The 18845-nt window shown below is 41.6% G+C and overlaps 1 protein-coding gene across 1 annotated transcript in view; it reads left to right on the top strand.

Moving 5' to 3' along the window:
• Positions 1-6051: 6051 nt before the first annotated feature.
• fkbp16 (FKBP prolyl isomerase 16) overlaps positions 6052-18845 on the top strand; it is a 39337-nt gene continuing 26543 nt past the window's right edge. Inside the window, exons 1-3 of the mRNA XM_079501126.1 lie at positions 6052-6650; positions 7079-7248; positions 8011-8099. Coding sequence (XP_079357252.1) covers positions 6194-6650; positions 7079-7248; positions 8011-8099 — 716 coding nt within the window. The 5' untranslated portion in view covers positions 6052-6193. The remainder of the gene's footprint in view (positions 6651-7078; positions 7249-8010; positions 8100-18845) is intronic.

The raw sequence follows: 18845 nt of genomic DNA, 5'->3' as shown, positions 1-18845 counted from the left end.
CATTTTCACAGAGATTTGGCCAATAATCATATTGTTTCTAAAAGAAAACATATGGCAAAATAAATAACAGGTTGTTAGCATAACATACAAGTGAATAAAAAAACTAAAATCAAGAAAATATTTTGTTTAAAAAACAATTACTCAATCTGTGTAAAATGTATCTACAATTAAGCTTGGCTTTGTATATGAGGATGATAAAGCATTTAAAAAGCTTAAAATATACGACGAGTGCCTAAATCATTTTTAGGTCTGCGATTGCTCATTTGAATCTGAACAGAGTGGTCCTTGAAGACAACAAAGTATGCCCCAGCAATTATTTTTATTGCTTCAGGCAATTATTCATAATTCATTGAGATAATACATCATCCATTTTGAATACTTAACTTAATTTGAACTTTTGTGTTCTCTTATTTTCCTTGTCCCCATTGGCAGTGACATAATTATCTTTTATCTTGTTCTCTCTTTTTGTATATTCTTCACATTTACGCTGTTTTTTTGCGCTTGGCCAAAATTAAGATTCATTATTCTGACATTGATTTGAAACATGGAGACTGGTGTCTTTACAATGCCTTGCAAGTCCTTAATAATGTATGCATGATTATTTGTCCTGGTGATGTAATCAGAAACACACATTATTCTTTGTGAAACAGACTCAGTTAGCGCAGTGGTATAGTGCCTGCCCACCACCACAGAGGTTGGAGGGTTAAATCCGGCTTTGTCGAGCATCTATATGAACAATCAAACACAACTGGCCCGTGTTCAGGGTAGGGAAGCCGAGCGGGGAGGGTGATATGTGTGGGCTGAGGAGGCATCATCCACGTATGTTAGTATGGGACATCCTCTTGATCGATGCCCATGTGTTGGTTCCCTTAGCACCAATTTGTTGGCTGGCAGTTCTTGATGTCTTTGGCAGTGTCCTGCTATAGTCTCATTCTCCTGGCTGCTATGTTCTGGCTTACCCATGGTATTCCCTCATACAGAATCTTGATGGTAACATGCATACTCTTGCTGATGTTAAGTACTGCACGCAACATTCTGGTGTAGCACCCGTCTAGAGACTTCTGCAGGGTTGGCTTCAGGGTCTAGCATCCACTGCTGTGCTGTATAGAAGACTAGACTCCACCGTTGCTCTTGCTGGGTTGAGTTGACCCATGACTACTTGAAGTCCTCGACTTCCTTCAGCACAGTGCCTCCTGTTGTTGCCAGAGGTGGATGTCGTGGTGAGATGTTATAGGTGATAACCTCAGTTTTCTTGGCATTTAGCCTAAGGCCAACCTTGGCACACTCTAACTCCACTCTTTTCAGGAGTTCCTGTGCTTGTTCCACGTTGTCGGAGAGCAGGCTGATGTCGTTCGCACAGTCTCCATCAGTTCCTCCCCTTTGATGGTGTCGTATGTACTGAAGAGAAACTGCTAGGCTTCATTCAGGGAAATAGACTTGATTGTATGACCTATGTTTCAAGAGTTATAGGCCAAAACCGCCTGATATAGTGCCAAGTACCATGATGCTGATTTGAAACATTTGGGGAGGAGGTTCTTTCTTGTTCTACTGGGGGTGTGCGTGCAAAGTTCCATGCGGATCAGTGATCAGTCAAACGTTGCCGGAGATGATCGGTTCAAAGCATAATGGGACACACACACACACACACACACACACACACACACACACACACACACACACACACACACACACACACACACACACACACACACACACACACACACACACACACACACACACACACACACAGACGGACGGACAGGGGTAAAAACACAATCGCTGGTCTGGCAGAGGCAATAACAGAGTCATATCATAAGCAATAGCAAAAAGAAAGCTGGGTCTTAATCATCACTGAGGGACACTGTGGAGACCATATTGGTTTATATTATTACATTGTTTTTGATTAATACATTGTAAATGTTTTTTATCCCACGATTTTTGTAACCCTTTTTTTCCACCCAGTGTCAATTGTCTAATGCAGCAGTTCCCAAACCTTTTCGACCATGCACCCCCTGTTACCTCGCGACTTAGCTGACGCACCCCCCCACATGGAAATATAAATTGCACAAGCTATATAGAGACATATATTTCCTATATATCCACATATATGCACATATATGAACCTGAATATGGGATATACTGTATATGCAACATAGGCATATACGGTAGTTCTGCATATAGTTGACTTGCCATATATTGGCATAATATGTTAATATATTTAGCACCACTATTAGCCTTTTCATGTAGAGCGCAACGGACTGGATTATAGTCCGTTGATTATGGTCCCAGGATTATACTCCATGTTATTTGAAAGGCCCTTTTGCCAATACTTTGTAAATGTGCATTTAGCAATTAAATAAATATAATTTTTTAACTAGTTTCATCTACAACAGAGAGTTTACAAAGTATTTAATTGAACACTGAATTGGAACCTTTTTAAAATGCCTCACATCCTCCTAATGACAAAGCCAACATACAGTTGGAGGCCATCGATATTGTCCTTTTCTTTTTGCTGAGGTTTGCGTGATCTGCGCAAAAGGACAGTTAACCCATTTTGGGCGGGAACCCCTTTTGGTGTTTTAAACATTATGTTATAATTTAGCTATTGAAAAATAGCAGATCTACAAGCTCGTAGCGCGCCACTCGGTGGCGCGCTATGAGCTTGTAGATCTGCTATTTTGAAAAATCGTGAAAATATGTATTTCAACTGGAGGATTTAGAAGGATTTTTTAAAATGTTGAGGTCAGGCCTAAATGGGTCAAATAATAAGGGACAATATCGGTGGCACCCAACTGTATGCAGTATAATCTCAAATCCCAGTCTTCTGTACTGATTGTGTCACATTCATGTTAACTTTCTATCTTTTTTAGAGTGACTTTGAGTATTAAGAAATCACTATACAAATCTTTAATATTGACAAAATAGGCAGTGATTTTTATTTTGTAGACATTGTTAAAACTAAACTGTGATATTGACTATGATAGGTAGGGAGAAATGTTCGTAATAGCACCTTGTCTATCTGCAACCTCAAAGGATAAATAATCTGCATATAATAATAACACACATGCAAGCACATGCATGTTTGTGTGTGCACGCAGACACGCACGCACGCACATGCACATGCAAATCATCTGCATATAACACACATACTATTGTGACACACATACAAGCACATGCATGTTTGTGTGTTCACGCAGACGCACGCACAAACACCAAAATACTGGTTACAATTAATTTGATTTTAGTAGTTTAACAAAGTACGAGTTTGCAGATACTTACACAAACAAGTATGTTATAAAACATTCCTAAAGATGTTTATGACTGAGGGCCTCCTTTGTTATTATTGTTCTAAATCTTTCAAATGAAATATTCACAGCTAACAGCGAGAAACCACAAACAGACTGAGGCCTGCCTGCTGTCACCACTCTCAACCAACCAATATGTCGCAAGCCTTGACAAACCTGCTTGTTGGAATATATTATCTAACTAGAAAAAGTGCCCTTCCGGGCACAGGTCTCCACCAGTGTGTGTGATGTTTGGCAAAATGTGTAGGAGTAATATATAAACGTGTGTGTGTGTGTGTGTGTATGTGTGTGTGTGTGTGTGTGTGTGTGTGTGAGACGCGGCTTGGCCTGTTGTAGCGCCACCATGAGGCTGATTCGAAAACTGTCAAGTGGCATTTCTTCCTCAGCCTAGTGGGAATATGCATGCACAGTTTCACCGCAATCGGACGCTGCGTTGAGTAGTTGTGGCGATTTGTACAAAACGGGTACAAAGCAGGCTACTCCTGAAAAGTTTAGAAGCCAATCGTAGCCAATGAGGGTGGATTATGATAAATCAAACAAACCCGTCTTGATCACATGACTATGGAGAACATGTGTACTGATTTGCGTGAAATTTGGATAAAATCTGAAGGAGTAATATTAGAAAATGTGTTTTACATATGTCGGCCTCCTGGTGGCGCTATAAAGAGCAGATGTGAAAAATTCCAGGCAAAGGTTTTTCCTTGGCCTCTAGGGAGTTGGCACACAAAGTTATCCACAGATCCATGCAGTTAGAGGTAAAAACACTTTTCGGCCAGTTATAGCGCCACCATGAGGCTGAGTTGAAAATGTTCATATGGCATTTCTTCCTCGGCCTAGTGGGAATGTGCGTGCACAATTTCACGGAAATCACATGATGTGTTCATGATTTGCAGCATTTTGTTTGAAACTGAGCACTCCTGCGAACTTTGGAAGCCAATCTTAGCCAATCAGGATGGAGTCTGAGAAATCTGAAAGACCTGTTTCGTTGAATGGCTCTAGAGAGACTGTGTACCAATTTGTGTGATGTTTGGACAAAATCTGTAGGTGTACTGTCCAAAAACTTGTTTTGCACAAAGCGGCCTCCTGGTGGCGCTATAACAGGCCGTTCTGGAAAATGTGGGGCAGAGGTTCATCGTTGGCATCCAGGGAGTGTGTGTGCAAAGTTTGTCATCGACCGGGTTAACGGTGCCGGAGATTAGCTGGTAACAGACGGACGGAAGGACACACACACAGACACACGGACACACACACACACACACGGACGGAGTGCAAAACATACTCTCTCCCCATGCCTTCGGCCTGGTGGAGACAATTATTCAATTAGATCATGCTGCATAAATCACATGCATAATATACAATCTTCAACATCTGTTGTTGTTTTTGCATGTTTGCATGTTACTTTTTACATGCAAAGGTATTAGTGCATTGCTTGTATACGTGACGTGTTGTGCTGCAACCCGCTGTGAGCTTATAGATCGACTATTTTGAGTATTTTCACTAATACGTACAGTACTAGGCCTACTTGAGATAGGGTTTTAACTAGTAATTGAACTTAAGACCTTCACACATAAGATGAATACAGTGATATTTATTGATAAATACAGATGTTAAAGACATGAATGAAGTAGTATTTATGTATACAATTATGTTTCATATGATAGAACACTTTGGCGCTCCGGAGCCCGCCCCCGTACATAGGGCCAACCTGGTGGTGCCTGCCATAGAAATAGAAAGTTAGACGCCTCCTTCGGTCGCTGCCCAAGTGACATCACTCATGCGACTCCTCCATGCCTCTCGCTGTTACTCAAGTGACTACTGGCCAATCACAGCACGTCTTTTCCGGGACTTATGTTACGCACAAAGGGACTCTGCCAATCAGCACAACTGATCTGATTGATGAGTTGATAGGTGATGAATGAATGACAGGTTTCCAGGTCTCAGTTGAAGTTCTGTGTTTAACTAATATTTAATTCATAATATTATTATTGTGCCTCCATCCCAATTGTCATTCCTAGAAATGTAGTGGAGTCAAAAGTATGATATTTCTATTTGAAATGTAGTGAAAGTCATAAGCTTACAAAGAAAAAGAAAGAACAAAAAAAAAACTTCACAATTTACAATTTAGGCATTTAGCAGACGCTCTTAATCCAGAGCGATTTACATTAAGCAATAACAAAAAAGCATGGCATACATCACATACATAAAAAGTAGTTATCATGAAACATGGGTAAGCTAAGAGTGTAACAGTGGAGTATCTATATAATGAAACTATATATAAACTATGCATACTATACTATATTATACTATACTATTATTAGTACTCAAGAAAAGTAAATGCAACTGGGTAATCTGGTGCACGGCAATTCAGGGGTCAACAAGTCACCACAGTTGTTCTAGACTTTGACTGACATGGTCAAAGTACAAAATAAAAAATCACAACAACAACAGCATAATAATTAAGCAATAGAGACTGCAGCTCCTGAGATCTTATTGGTAGACTGCCCTCAGGGAAACTGCATTATGGGTCAGTGTGATGAACTCATTAAGAAGCTTACAGACGTTCAGGCAGATTCGGTTTTGCTCTTCTAATCCTGAAGATTACCACCCTACAAGCCTGCTGACTGAGAGTGCTTCGTCGCGCCGTACAATTTACATTGGTCAGATGAAGCTAGTATTTAGGGATGCATTTGGAAGGTAGATTTAATCAAACACCATGTGGATGCTCTTTTTTATTTCATTAATATCACGTGGTGTCTTTTATGGATGAAGATATGTTTTGGTTTTAATTAAACAACAGGGGTAAAGATTTCATTTACAACAAAACTACAAACCAACACGCTCATAAGAGATCGTTTGGAGAAGAAGGATCATCCCTCTTGGAGGCTCTGATGATGCCTCTGGCTCCCTATGGTGAAATGGAGAGCGACGCATGTTGTGAAGAAACTAAGGAGCCTGTTGCGGAGTCTACAGAGGCCATTTCTGGGTCTGCCGACAAAGACAACAGAACAGAGAAAGAGCAGATTTATGAGTCCGTACAGGAGCATGAGGAGGCACACGGGAACAAGGAGAACGAACCTGAGAGCCAATGTGGAGGGAGTGAATGTACTGGGAAAAAGGCCTCCGTTGGCCTTCCCATCCTCACGCAGATAAAGCGTGAGGATGGGAATACGCTTCAGAAGAGAAACAGTTGGAAGACAGTCCGATTTGTTGACCCATCTATAACAGAGGCTGAGGAGGAAAGGGACAGCTCTGCAGATAATCTGTTCCCAGAGTATGAGACAGAAGAGTGGACTTCCTCTACATTCGAGGAGTTGTTCGTGACAGAAAACTGGGAGGACCTCAATGGTAAGCCTATGATACACAAATAGGATATACATAATTTATGCACATTGTACCTGGAGTCAGGATTCATTAATAGAATACTGTATACACATTTTGGTACATGCACAATGTCTATTTGCTTAGTAATACTTTAACCACATTTGGCTACATTATTGGGCACATTTTAAAATAAATACATTTAAATGTGTAAACGTTCAAACACATTTTATATATTTCTTAAATGTGTCAAATGTGTCAGGCTCACAATGTGTTGTAACGTGTTGTGAGCTTGTATATTATAGGCGGGCTTAAGTGGTTAAATCTCTCTCTATTTGACAGTAGCACTCACTTTGAGTGGTCATTTCAGATCTGCATGACAACCAACAAACAAATGACAGATGAGATTAACATTGTTTACACAACATGACCCTCCTTTCCTCCTCCTCATCCAGATGAGCGGCTGTTAAGGAAGAAGGTGCTGAAGCCTGGGCATCCAGATGCCTTGCACCCTGCCTGGGGTCAGGAGGTCACTGTAAAGATGCAAGGTATCATGGAGGAACACACTGTGGTGGAGAGAGACTGCAAGATGGTCTTTGTCATAGGAGAGGGAGACGTAAATCAGGTGAGGGCTCTCAACCTTCTGAACAGCTGAGCATGTTCCTCCAGTTCACCTGTGTTTGGCTATACACCTAATAAGTGAGTACCATCGCAGTCCGGCGGAAACCTTGCATGTCCAAAAGAGTTCCTTCTTAATTATTTGAAATACATAATCATTATCATCGTACATCATCATGACGTAACTTGTCGATTTACTCAGACACATACGTAAATTCTCCATTCATTGTCAATGGGAATTTAATGTTTGTGTAGGACAAAAATCAACACTATAGCTGAATGTAATGTGAATGAACTATAGCTCCCCTCAAAAACATGAAAAAAGAATAGTGAAAGTAGCTGATCTACAAGCCTATAATGATATGATCAAAATAGGAATGCCAGGTTGAAAGTGGTTACGTTTGTCTTTGTGTTTTATTAATATTTTACCAATGGCGTGAGAGCTTGTGCCTATTAATAACTACATTGGAGCCATTGGACACAGGTTCTTTTCGTTCATTTCCTGAAAAGGTACGGTTTTGGACGTACAGTGCAAGGTTTCCGGCCAACAGCGACGATAAGAATGACAGTCATAAGCTCTTATATATAAGTTAAAGGTGAGCAAATGATGTGCATATAGATACACATACTACCGACAGCAAACTGTTCAGTGCGAGTTTGGATTCAACATGCAGAGAATATGAGACAGCTGTTCAAGAATAACTGTGTGCAAATACAACATGTCCACTGAGTACTAGTGCAGTGATACCATGCTGTTTGAAACCTGCAGGCCCTGGAGGAGTGTGCCACGACTATGCGGAGGGATGAGATTGCATTACTGCTGGCAGATTCACAGTTTGCTTATGGACATTGTGGAAGGTAGGGATGCTGCATTGCTGCCACATTGCCTTCGCAACATCGCGTGGCATGGAACCATCCATCCAGCAACAGCGGCTTTGGCATATCTTTGTAAATCTGAGGACTATTTATGATGCTACCTACAAGCCATGGGGAGGATGTTTAAACCAGAATTCCAGATTTACTCAATTATCCTGATTTCAAAAAGTATCTATCTTCTATCATCACTCTGTAAGAGGCCCAGGCCAGGATTTTGTACCTGTTGCTGTGGGGGCAGCCTGGTTATCTTCAGTAGCAGGGTTAATGAACCATAAACAGGAGCAGATGGCCTAGCTCCCCCTAACGCCATTCAGAGGTGGCCAGGGGCCAACACCTCCCAGCCTAAGGGAGGACAGTGCTCATATTACAGCCAATGGCTTAGGTTTATAACGCTGGTCGGTGCCATTAAAAGGGGCAGTGTAAACAGAAAGGAGTCTGGTTTGTTACTACCCAAAAATGTGTTCTTGTGTTAGTCTAGTTTGTGCTTACTTGGAGATAACATGAACACACTGTGAGGATGAGATTTCAGTTTTCCACCATATGAAAAGGATTGGTCACCTAGTTTTTAGGGGTTGCCATGCCATATGTAGATCATGCATCATCATTTGTTTTTATCATACATTTTATAGCACATTCTCCAATTATTACATATGATTTTGTTATATCAAATGTACATTATATTTGTTATTTTGTTATTCAGACTTCCAGGACAAAGCACTAAGGCTGGTCCTTTGAGGACAAGTGCGCCGTTCAGTCACGTATTTCCGGATCATCTGATGCATCATAAACAATTACATCTGGTGTCTGGACATCTGTAGCGAGGAGTGATACAGAAAATAAAACATATCACATCATTGCTGTCAGGCAGAAACCTTGTATATCTATATTTCATGTTCTTACCGTATGTGTGTCTTTGTCGTACAATAGTGTCATGCAAAAGTAGCAAAAATAACTAATCTGCAAGCTCATAACATGCAATGTGTTGAACTTGTGTGCTATAAAAGGCTGAGTTTTATTTGACCACAAGTGGCGTAAATGTAGAAGCAGTGGAGATGCCAAGCCAATCAACCACTTGGCAGCAACCACAGGGTGATCCATGTATAGAATATGCAGAATGAATGAAATATCGCTCATTCCAAGGTGGCCAGAAGCATGTGAGATTTTATGCCACTTTAGTCCTTATTCATACTTTTTACATACGACATTGCTCACCAAAAATAACTAATACATGGTGTCGGTTATTTTCGCCTGAAAATGGTTTCTTTTCATGGTAGGACAAAGTATGAATTATGCTTGTGTGTACATCATGAAAGCATAATTCCCCAGCACTAACTTTAGAAGTCATAATTTTACATCTTGGCATGTATACAACATCTCATGCCCCAATGCAGACAACAGCACATTTTGAGCACGTCATATGTGTGTATTGCTTCAGTGTGACGTGTGTGGCTCTTCGTGGTCTTGGTGTCTGTCTAGCGTAGCGTGCATGCGTGCAATCAATGTGCGTGTGAGGTCTTGTTTGTATTATGGTGCTCCAGAGAGAGGTCACAGTGGTTGTTAAATTTGGTTGGGTGTGTGTCTGTGTGCATGTGTGCGTGTGTGTGTGTGCACGCGTGTGTGTGCGTGTGTGTGCGTGTGTGTGTGTGTGTGTGTGTGTGTGTGTGTGTGTGTGTGTGTGTGTGGTGGGGGGGGGGGGGGGGGAGAAAGAGCGATGGAAGTGAGAGAGATGCTGATGGGTGATTTTTAGGGGGCCGTGGGAGGTGTGAGACTGTGAGTATAAGAAGAAATCTCTGTGGCCTTGTGGTGAGTCACAGTGTGTGTAGAGACCGAGAGAGAGAGAGAGAGAGAGAGAGAGAGAGAGAGAGAGAGACAGCAGGAGCTCAGTTAATGATTGTTTTGATGCAGTTGATTAGGGTTGTATACCGTAGAGTCAAATTTAACCTGCCCCTAAGGTAGACAATCTGGGCACCATGCCAGCTATGTAAAGGCTAGTGACACACTGAGGTTGTTTGTTCGCATAGTTTCCCATAATAATTTAAAGAACTAAATACTTACTCAAAACAATTTACAACAAAATAAGTTAATGTTGAAATACATGATTTGGTCTGAAAATGTGATGTTTGCATTGCAACATATGTTGCAAACATCCAGCAAAGATCTATCAGAGCAGTATCTGATCAAGGAAAAAAGGCAAAGAATTACAAGTGAGCTGGGAAAAATATCTGGCTATCTAAGTAAAGTGTGGTAAGTAAGTAAATCTATCTAAATAAGTGGTTCCTAAAGTGTGGTCCAGTGACCCCCAGGGGTCCTTGAGGGTGTTCTAGGGCAGTGGTTCTATAATAATCATATTTGTTTTTGAGGGGTGCTAGCCCCTCCTATGCCCAGCTTTGTGCGTCTGTGTGTACCCCATGTGTACCCCATAGTGATGATTTGATTGGCTGAGCACGGAATGTGATGTATGATGATGATGATGATGATGATGATGATGATGGATGACGATAAGAGAGCCCCTCACTTCACACAAGTGTGATTTTTTTCCATTTCACTTGTCGTTTCTGAGGGGCGCCAGCCACTCTTATGCCCAGCTTTCCAGATTTGTGCATTCCAGATTTTCTTGCATTTGCGGCGCCCCCTATGGACGAACATGGAATTGCTTTTGGCTCTCTGTTGATTAAACCACCCTCGACATGTGATGTGGATTGGACATTCCGTTCGTGATTTGTGGCATTTTTCTTAAAATAGACCCATCCCACTAATTTGGGAAGCCGATTACAGCCGAACGATATGGACTATGAAAATACTGCCTGTGGTGTTTTAATCGGATAGTTCCAGAGATTTGGACAAAATCTGTAGGTGGAAGAGCAAAAAGTGTGTTTTGAAGAATATTCAAAAGGGCGGAAAATGATTGCATTTTCCCATATGAGTCGATGGGAAAATGTAATTCACTAATACATTTAATTAACAAATTTGTAAAATTGAAAAAAGGGCTTCGTTAATGGTGAATGCCTGTGTGAAAATTCAGAGCGATTGTTGCAGCCAGTGATGAGCAGACAGACATTCAGACATTTCGTTAATCATATGTTAGATAATTATTTGCATATATAGGGCAGAAAAGTGAAGAAGGAAAAGTGAGGACACAAATTGTTTGATTGGCCAGAATGAGATGTTGTATGTATGATGATAAGATAAGAGCGCCCTCACTTCACACAGGTGTGATGTTTAAGGTATACAAAGTTCTTATAAGTCCTTAAATTGTCACTTTACTGTCATCTGGGGACCCCCCCAAAATCAGACTTAGCTAAATGTGAGTAGCCTATATAGCTAATAGAACCCCCTCTCAGAGGAAGAAATCGTCAGGAACCACAATTTACCTGATTGATTTCAACCAACAGCGGTAAGGTGGTTGTGACTAAATCGGCTGTAAGGAACACATTCTGTCAGAACTGGAGGCAATGAGAACGAGAAATGAAATGGGAGCGACCTTGCTCTGTCACAGCAGTCATACTGTCTGTTTCTGACACAAGATATGATATGATATGATATTAGTACTTTATTGTCAGTTTGCACTGAAATTTGTCTTGCGACCCAGCGGCCTTGTATACCCACACAAGAAGCATGCGTCAAGCATGCGTCACACCCATACAGTCTGAGATGGGTCTGCAGGGACAAGGATCAAATCCCCTTCAGTTGGCAAGCCAAACAGCAGATATAAACACTATGAAAATAGACATAACTCAAAGGTGACATGACACGCTGCATGAGCTTATAGATTGGTTATTTTCGGTGCACGACCCTGTCGTATGACAAAGTATACATTTGGCGTAGTGGAATAGTATTTTTGACTGACATAAACTTAAAATAATACTTCCAAGTCGGGTTCCCTTTTCTTTTCTTTTGCCGTAGTAAGTGCACACTACAGTCACACTGAACTTTTATTCTACCTTGAGGGCGGATTCTGCCAATGCATTTCAATGGGAATGAAGCGTATTTTTGGAGAAATCCGCAAATGGTAGCAAAACGCTCCATTCCCATTGAAATCAAATGCATTGGCAGAATCCGCCCTCAAGGTAGAATACAAGTGCGATGTGACTGTGCTCTCAAGCAGTAGCAGTGATGTTCAATGAGGAAAAAGTGACGACAGCGAGTGTATATTGATCAGTCCTGCAAGCTGATAAAAAGAGGGTACAACCGCCTTTTTGTGTTATTAAATAGGAACTGTTTATATTAACACGATTGGACAGAGGGAGAAAAGCAACAACTGTCTCACGCATTTATCTGCTTCAAATAGACAAACTTCTCCATTCCTATTGAAAAGCATTGCAAAAAGGCAGCTACATCACACTCAAAATCCAGTGTGTCCGTACCCTAAGGCAGTCATGCTGACAGAATCTGCTGTCTTGAGAGATTAGGTTAAGGGTGATCATAGGATTACCCTTACAAATGAAAACACTGTAGTAGTAGTATCTTTGGCGACACCTCTGGTAGCTCTGTTGTCTGTAAGAACTGCAATACCCATAATTCAGTTTGAAACAAAACCACAGTAGCACTACTCCAAAATGAAATTGATTGATTGATTGATTGATTGATTGATTGATTGATTGATTGATTGATTGATTGATTGATTAAATACTTTACTTTAATAATATTTCATAAAAAATATTCACGAATAAATATGCATGTGACATGTTTTCCTCAGCCTATAGTGGGAATGTACTACAAAGTTTCACGGCAATCGGACGTTGCATTTATGATTTGAGGCATTTTGTAGAGATATGCCTACCGATAGGAGTAATATAAAAAAAAAATCTTAGCAAAAATCGGCCTCCTGGTGGTGCTCCAAAAAAAATGCAGGACAGAGATTCGATCCCGGGCTCCCCCAGAATTAGTGTCGAAGTGTCCTTGAGCAAGACTCTGAACACCTAATTGCCTAAATCAGCATCCTGAAATGGCTATGAAATGTTTGGGGAATAGGTTCTGTTCTGGCATCCACGGTGTGTGTAGGCACACAAATAAAAAAATAAGCCTACTGGCCTGTAAATGTATTTCACATTGAATTGCATAGATCTACTAGTGTTGGCAGCCACAGCAGCTCTGCATGAAATTGTGGAACCTTCATTTCAAGGTTGTTGGCACATACAGTACAAAGAATTAAGAAGTACAAAAAAGACCCAACAAAATAAAACCTTATAGAGTTATGGAAGGGTTTTGCATGAGGCAGTCATTATCCAAGCAACATTTTAGATTTGAATAATTGATTGGACACCTTCATCATGCTGTATTTCCTCAGATGGCCATTCCATCAAAGTCACTGCTGTTAGCTGTAGGCATTTTCACAGACTCAGGTTTGCTTTTCAACACTTGGTAACTGTGTTAAACCAGTTTTTCATTTTCACTGTGAGCCTCCTCGTTTATAACCTCTGCACTTCCTCTTGGATTCCCTGGATTCTGCTAAACATTCGTTGCTGTCGTGGGGGATACCACCTAACCATTTTTTAGGTTTTAGATTATTATTATTATTATTGTTTTTACATAAATCAGTGCTATTGCAATATATGAAGTCGCAAAAAACAACTTTGATGAAGCAGTATTCTTAATTTCCTGAAAAGAATATATTATTAATTTCCTGATAAATGACTATTTTGGAGTTAGGTGGTTTCTTCCCGACAGTGGAGATATGTAGGTTAAACATATGAGCCACATCATGAATGCATTTTGTGTTGTCTTGACGTTACATGAAATATACTACATACAAAATTAAAGGCTTCTATGTTTTAACATGGTAGGCTTTTACGTATATACAGCCGCTCATGGCCTGGTGCTCATAGCGAAGTCACTGCACTGCTATCATTTTTGGCAAAGACTTCTGTTCTTGGCAGAGAAGTGAACCTCCTCAGTGACGCATGTTGGAGTGCTGTTTACTAGGCCACTGGGATATGTCGAATTGTTCAATGATCCCAGCCCAGATGGACAGTGTGAACCCAGAATGCAATTCAGCTGTTTCAGCAATGTGCCTTGTGGGAGTTGTGTTTATGATGAAATAATATACAACAACATGTAATTACACATCTACACTAAACCTTTCGACTGCGAGACATGGTGGAGTCACTTTGATAGCTGTGTGTGTTCCATACACAGCTATCGCAATGACTTTCTGAGTTAGGAATAACAACAAACAAGTTTGACTGAAGGAGGAGGGTGCCCCAGGGGAAGAGAGAGCCTACTCAAATGGCTACCTAAGCCTTGACGACTACCCATTTTGCTGGCCCAGCACTAGCCACAAGTTTGAGTGTATGTATTCAGCAAAGTGAAACTTCAATTCATGTTAATGTACTGTATGCAGCCTGAATGAACATTTCCATTATTGGATGATGGTTATTATTTGCTGAGGGTTATGGGTCGTTCTTTATCACCATTGGGGATTCTGTTTGGTCCCTGTTTCTGGTCAGACTGAATTAAATACATTTCCCTTTGGAAAATGTAGACTGTCTAATTTGGCCAAGTGGTCCAGGTGCATGCCACATATAGGGTTTGGCCTGACGTCACGTGTTCGAGTCCCGTTCATGACGACCTTTGCTGCATGTCTCTCCCCTTCTCTCTCTCCCTCTTTCCTGTCAGTCTTCACTTGATACTATCAATAAAGGCAGAAAATCCAAAAACAAATCTTTAAAAAAAAGAATTAGAAAATGTCCCCCTTCGGATTTTCTTTTTCTTTTCTTTTTTACTGTAGAGAAAGACTTTCGCACACCTAGAGTAGAGGCTTAGGAACAGGTGTGTAGGTAAATCAATCAATCAAACATCAATAATAAAATAGAAATAGAATAGAAATAGAATCAATCAATCAATCCACAAGCCATGCTGGCTTGTGGATTGATTGATTGATTGATTGATTGATTGATTGTTACCGTGTGGGGGTCCCCGGGGGGTCCCCGGAACATCCAGACCCCCAGAAACGCGGCCAGCCTTCCCGAAACGGTTGGGAAATGACAGAGTTACCGTAGCTTTCCGTGCTTGGACAGACACGTACACATGCAGTAGGGACACACATTGCTGCGTAATGGAGCGGAGACACTGCTCAAAAAGAACATCATTTGTTGAACTCCCTCTGTTGTGGACTTCGTTGACAGTGGCCTGTGTTGGTGTGGGCATACTTGAATTACTTTAATTATGTTGCTCTTATGTGACAACCATACAATATTGGATAGTACATTTACCTGTGCTTAGATTCATTATTACATTCCTGTAGTCCGGCAAGTGTGGAAGCCTTTCCTCGTAACTGTCTGAGACACACCCATATCCCGCTGGGAATGCAGCTGTTTAAGATAACAGTGGCATTCCCAAGAGAGAGAAGTATGCAAACAAATACACCCATAGACCAAACTGACAACATGTTAAAGAGAGTGAACTCTGTAATGAATGGGATGATTTCTAATGATGCGTGAGGGTTACTGCGGGCTTCACCAACAATATGGCATCATGGCAATCTCTGCCTCCCTCTCTTTTTCTATCCCTTTCAACAACAAGGAAATAGACTGGAAGTGTCCTGTGTCATGACTGCAACCACCTGGATTCAAACTCAGGTCACGCACATAGGAAAACTCTTCCAAAGGACAAGGGTGATATTAGGCTTCTGGGCTATATAGGCAGAGCTACTCTAGGTTACACCTCCCCAAGACTTGAAGAACAAGAAGTGACAAGAGAAAAATAACTAGCCAGAACTTGTTCTGCTTACTACGATTTTTATGAGTGAGTGTGTACACTACAGCTATGCAGGCCCGGATTAACAATGGAACTTAAGCGCCAGGGCCCGCAGCTTGCAGGGCCCTGCCTTTCAATGTAACGCAACACAGGAACCTTTTCATTTGGTGTAGCGCCAGGGCCCTCGGAGGGGTTGATTTGGCACTGCAGCCATGTATGTGTGTGTCTGTATGAGTGTATAAGTGAGTAGATGACAGTATGTGCTTGCTTGCGTGTGTGTGTGTGTGTGTGTGTGTGTGTGTGTGTGTGTGTGTGTGTGTGTGTGTGTGTGTGTGTGTGTGTGTGTGTGTGTGTTTCTTTGCCCATGCATAAAACACACGCATGACACACACACACACACACACACACACACACACACACACACACACACACACACACACACACACACACACACACACACACACACACACACACACACACACACACACACACACACACAACCCTCCAGAAAAACGCAGGCAAAAATCCTTGATTATGCAAGCTAAAAAGTTGATTTTGCAATGGAATGTGCAGGTTTTTATGTGATTTTAATGCAGAAAAATGAGAAATGCGAAATATGCGGAAAGGTTGCGATATTTGCAGAAAGTTGTGAAATATGCAAAAGTGGCAAAAAGATGCAAAATATGCAGGGTTTTATGTGGTTCTATGCTGTAAATTATGCAATCGCATATTTCATTTTTCTGGAGGGTCTAACAGAGAGACATACAGACACACACACACGTGTACGCTCCGTGCTTCTCCTTGTTGCATAATCTAGCTCTTATCACCAGTGTTAACCTGATACAGCCTGGAACTTGAAGTTCTGCTTTATGCCCCATATACTTGCAAGAAAGACATTACAGGGACACTACATTGTTTAAAAATGTCTTTGCTTTTATGCAAATCTCCATTCCTTTACTGATGCCCTCCCCCTGCAATGTAGAGACAGAGTAAAGAGAGAAAGACATACAGAAACGCACACACGCATGCACACACCAGGGGAGGTTAATCTGGATGTGTGAGGGTGATCACGTAGAATAGCTCTCTGAGCCCATGGTTGTGTGACTCATCCCCCATGACACACCAGCAATACAAACTGTACGCTGACTTTTCACATACAACTCTAGAGTGCAAGATTTCACTCTAACTTTAAGGTTAACGTTGACAGAAGAGGGTAAGAGCAGACATGGATTTTTTGTGTGTCTTTCTTTCTCCTGTTTACCATACCACTAGTCTTGAGCAAACCTGCAATTGAATGCCTGGGTTTACATTATTCTTTTTTTAAGCTTTTGGCCTCTGTTTGCAGTTTTCCTGGCACACCCGCAGCAGGCCAACTAGAAGCCACACCCAGACCTCAGGAGCACGCCAACATGCACAGACAACCGTGACACACACATTCGAGATAAAGATCACAACACTGGCTTCTCAGTATACATGTGTTCTCCTGCTGCTGCAGCTGACTCGGTCAAACATGTTCACGGAGCATATACGCTGAAATGTATGAATCAAACAAAGGAAAAATAATAGATCTTTTAGATACTTTAAGACTAGATTTAATGTCACTCTGACATGTTTGTATGTATTTGCCCTCGGTTCGAGTGTTTGACCAGTGCATGTGCCTCAACTAATCTCTGCAAAGTCTGCATGGATGTTTACCTTTTTCCTCTCCTGCTTGCAGGCTTATCTCTGTAGTCAACACAGCCGGCCCCCGGCTGTAATATGGCACTACCCTCAATGTGAACTTCTGCTTTTGTATTTTTGGCTGGACCAGCAGGTTAACACAATACACTTGTATTTAACTGATTGAGTAATGGCGTTAAAATATTGCTTTGCCCGTTGGCTTAACACTAGCCAATACTGCTTTTTAGTTGGCTGTTTGCAAGGAGCGGTTGGCTACTGTATTTCCTTCTGTGGTAGTGCTCATGGTACAGTACATTTATTTTGTCTGCATACAGCACACAGACTGTATGGTAGGATATATCATGGTCGCCACACCCACAGAAACATATATGACTCAATTCCCCTAACATTTGCCTGATGTTGTTTTTCTCCCCCCTGCTGGGGTTGTCACTTGTATCCAGCGTTGCATCAAACAAAACACAGTTCCTCCTATACCAGTAAGACGCCCTGAAGGCGAGAAGCGACCTTGCCCTTTACGTGTGCACGCATCCGCCTGGGTGACAGCAGACGGCAGACTGCTGGGTGAGCACTGGCGCTTTGGCATGGGGGGGTCAGATATACATGTGGAATGAATTCTGTACTGGCCATATATGGAGCGTGTCTTGAGTGTACAGGGTTTGATGAGGTCAGATCAACATATGGAATGTCAGAACAGGAAGGACGGGTGGGGAAGAATCAACATATGGAATGTCAGAACAGATCAGCTCCATATATGGAGATCTAAGGGTTTGAGGTTTGAGGTCAGAATGTAGAGTTGCTGGGCGGCTCCATATATGAAGATCTAGGTGATGATCCAGTCTTCTCCATGCATGGTTATACAGGGTTAGATGAGGTTAGTGTCGTGATCTTCATATATGGAGATGGCCATATATGGTGGCGTGATGTGTCACGAGGCGTGATGTCATGAAGCGTAACCGTATATGGAGGCGTGCTGTCACGCGGCGTGGCCATATATGGAGGAGTGATGTCACGAGGCGTGACCATATATGGAGGCGTGGGGTGACTAACTAACTGACGGACGCAGGTGCAGGTTTTCATAGTAAATGCGACCTACAGTCGCAATGAAAACCTTTTGGCCAATTTAGATTGATTGGCCAATGGCCATCCAGCCATATTGCCTTGTTTTCTTTTTCTGTTGCAAATCTGTGGACCTCTCTCAGAGTTACAGTGTACATGTCTAGCCACAGGCTCTGACACAACAGTGTTCCAATGGATCCAATAAACAAGAGTAATTAGCCACAAGCTCTTGGTAATACCTGATTAAATATTTGTAACCGATGTGAACCAAACTCAATAGCATTGATTTATGAAAAA

The sequence above is a fragment of the Electrona antarctica genome (genome assembly GCF_951216825.1).
Source record: "Electrona antarctica genome assembly, chromosome: 5".
NCBI lineage: Eukaryota > Metazoa > Chordata > Actinopteri > Myctophiformes > Myctophidae > Electrona > Electrona antarctica.
Note: the sequence above shows the minus strand (reverse complement) of the source record. Positions and strands in the feature narration are given on the sequence as shown.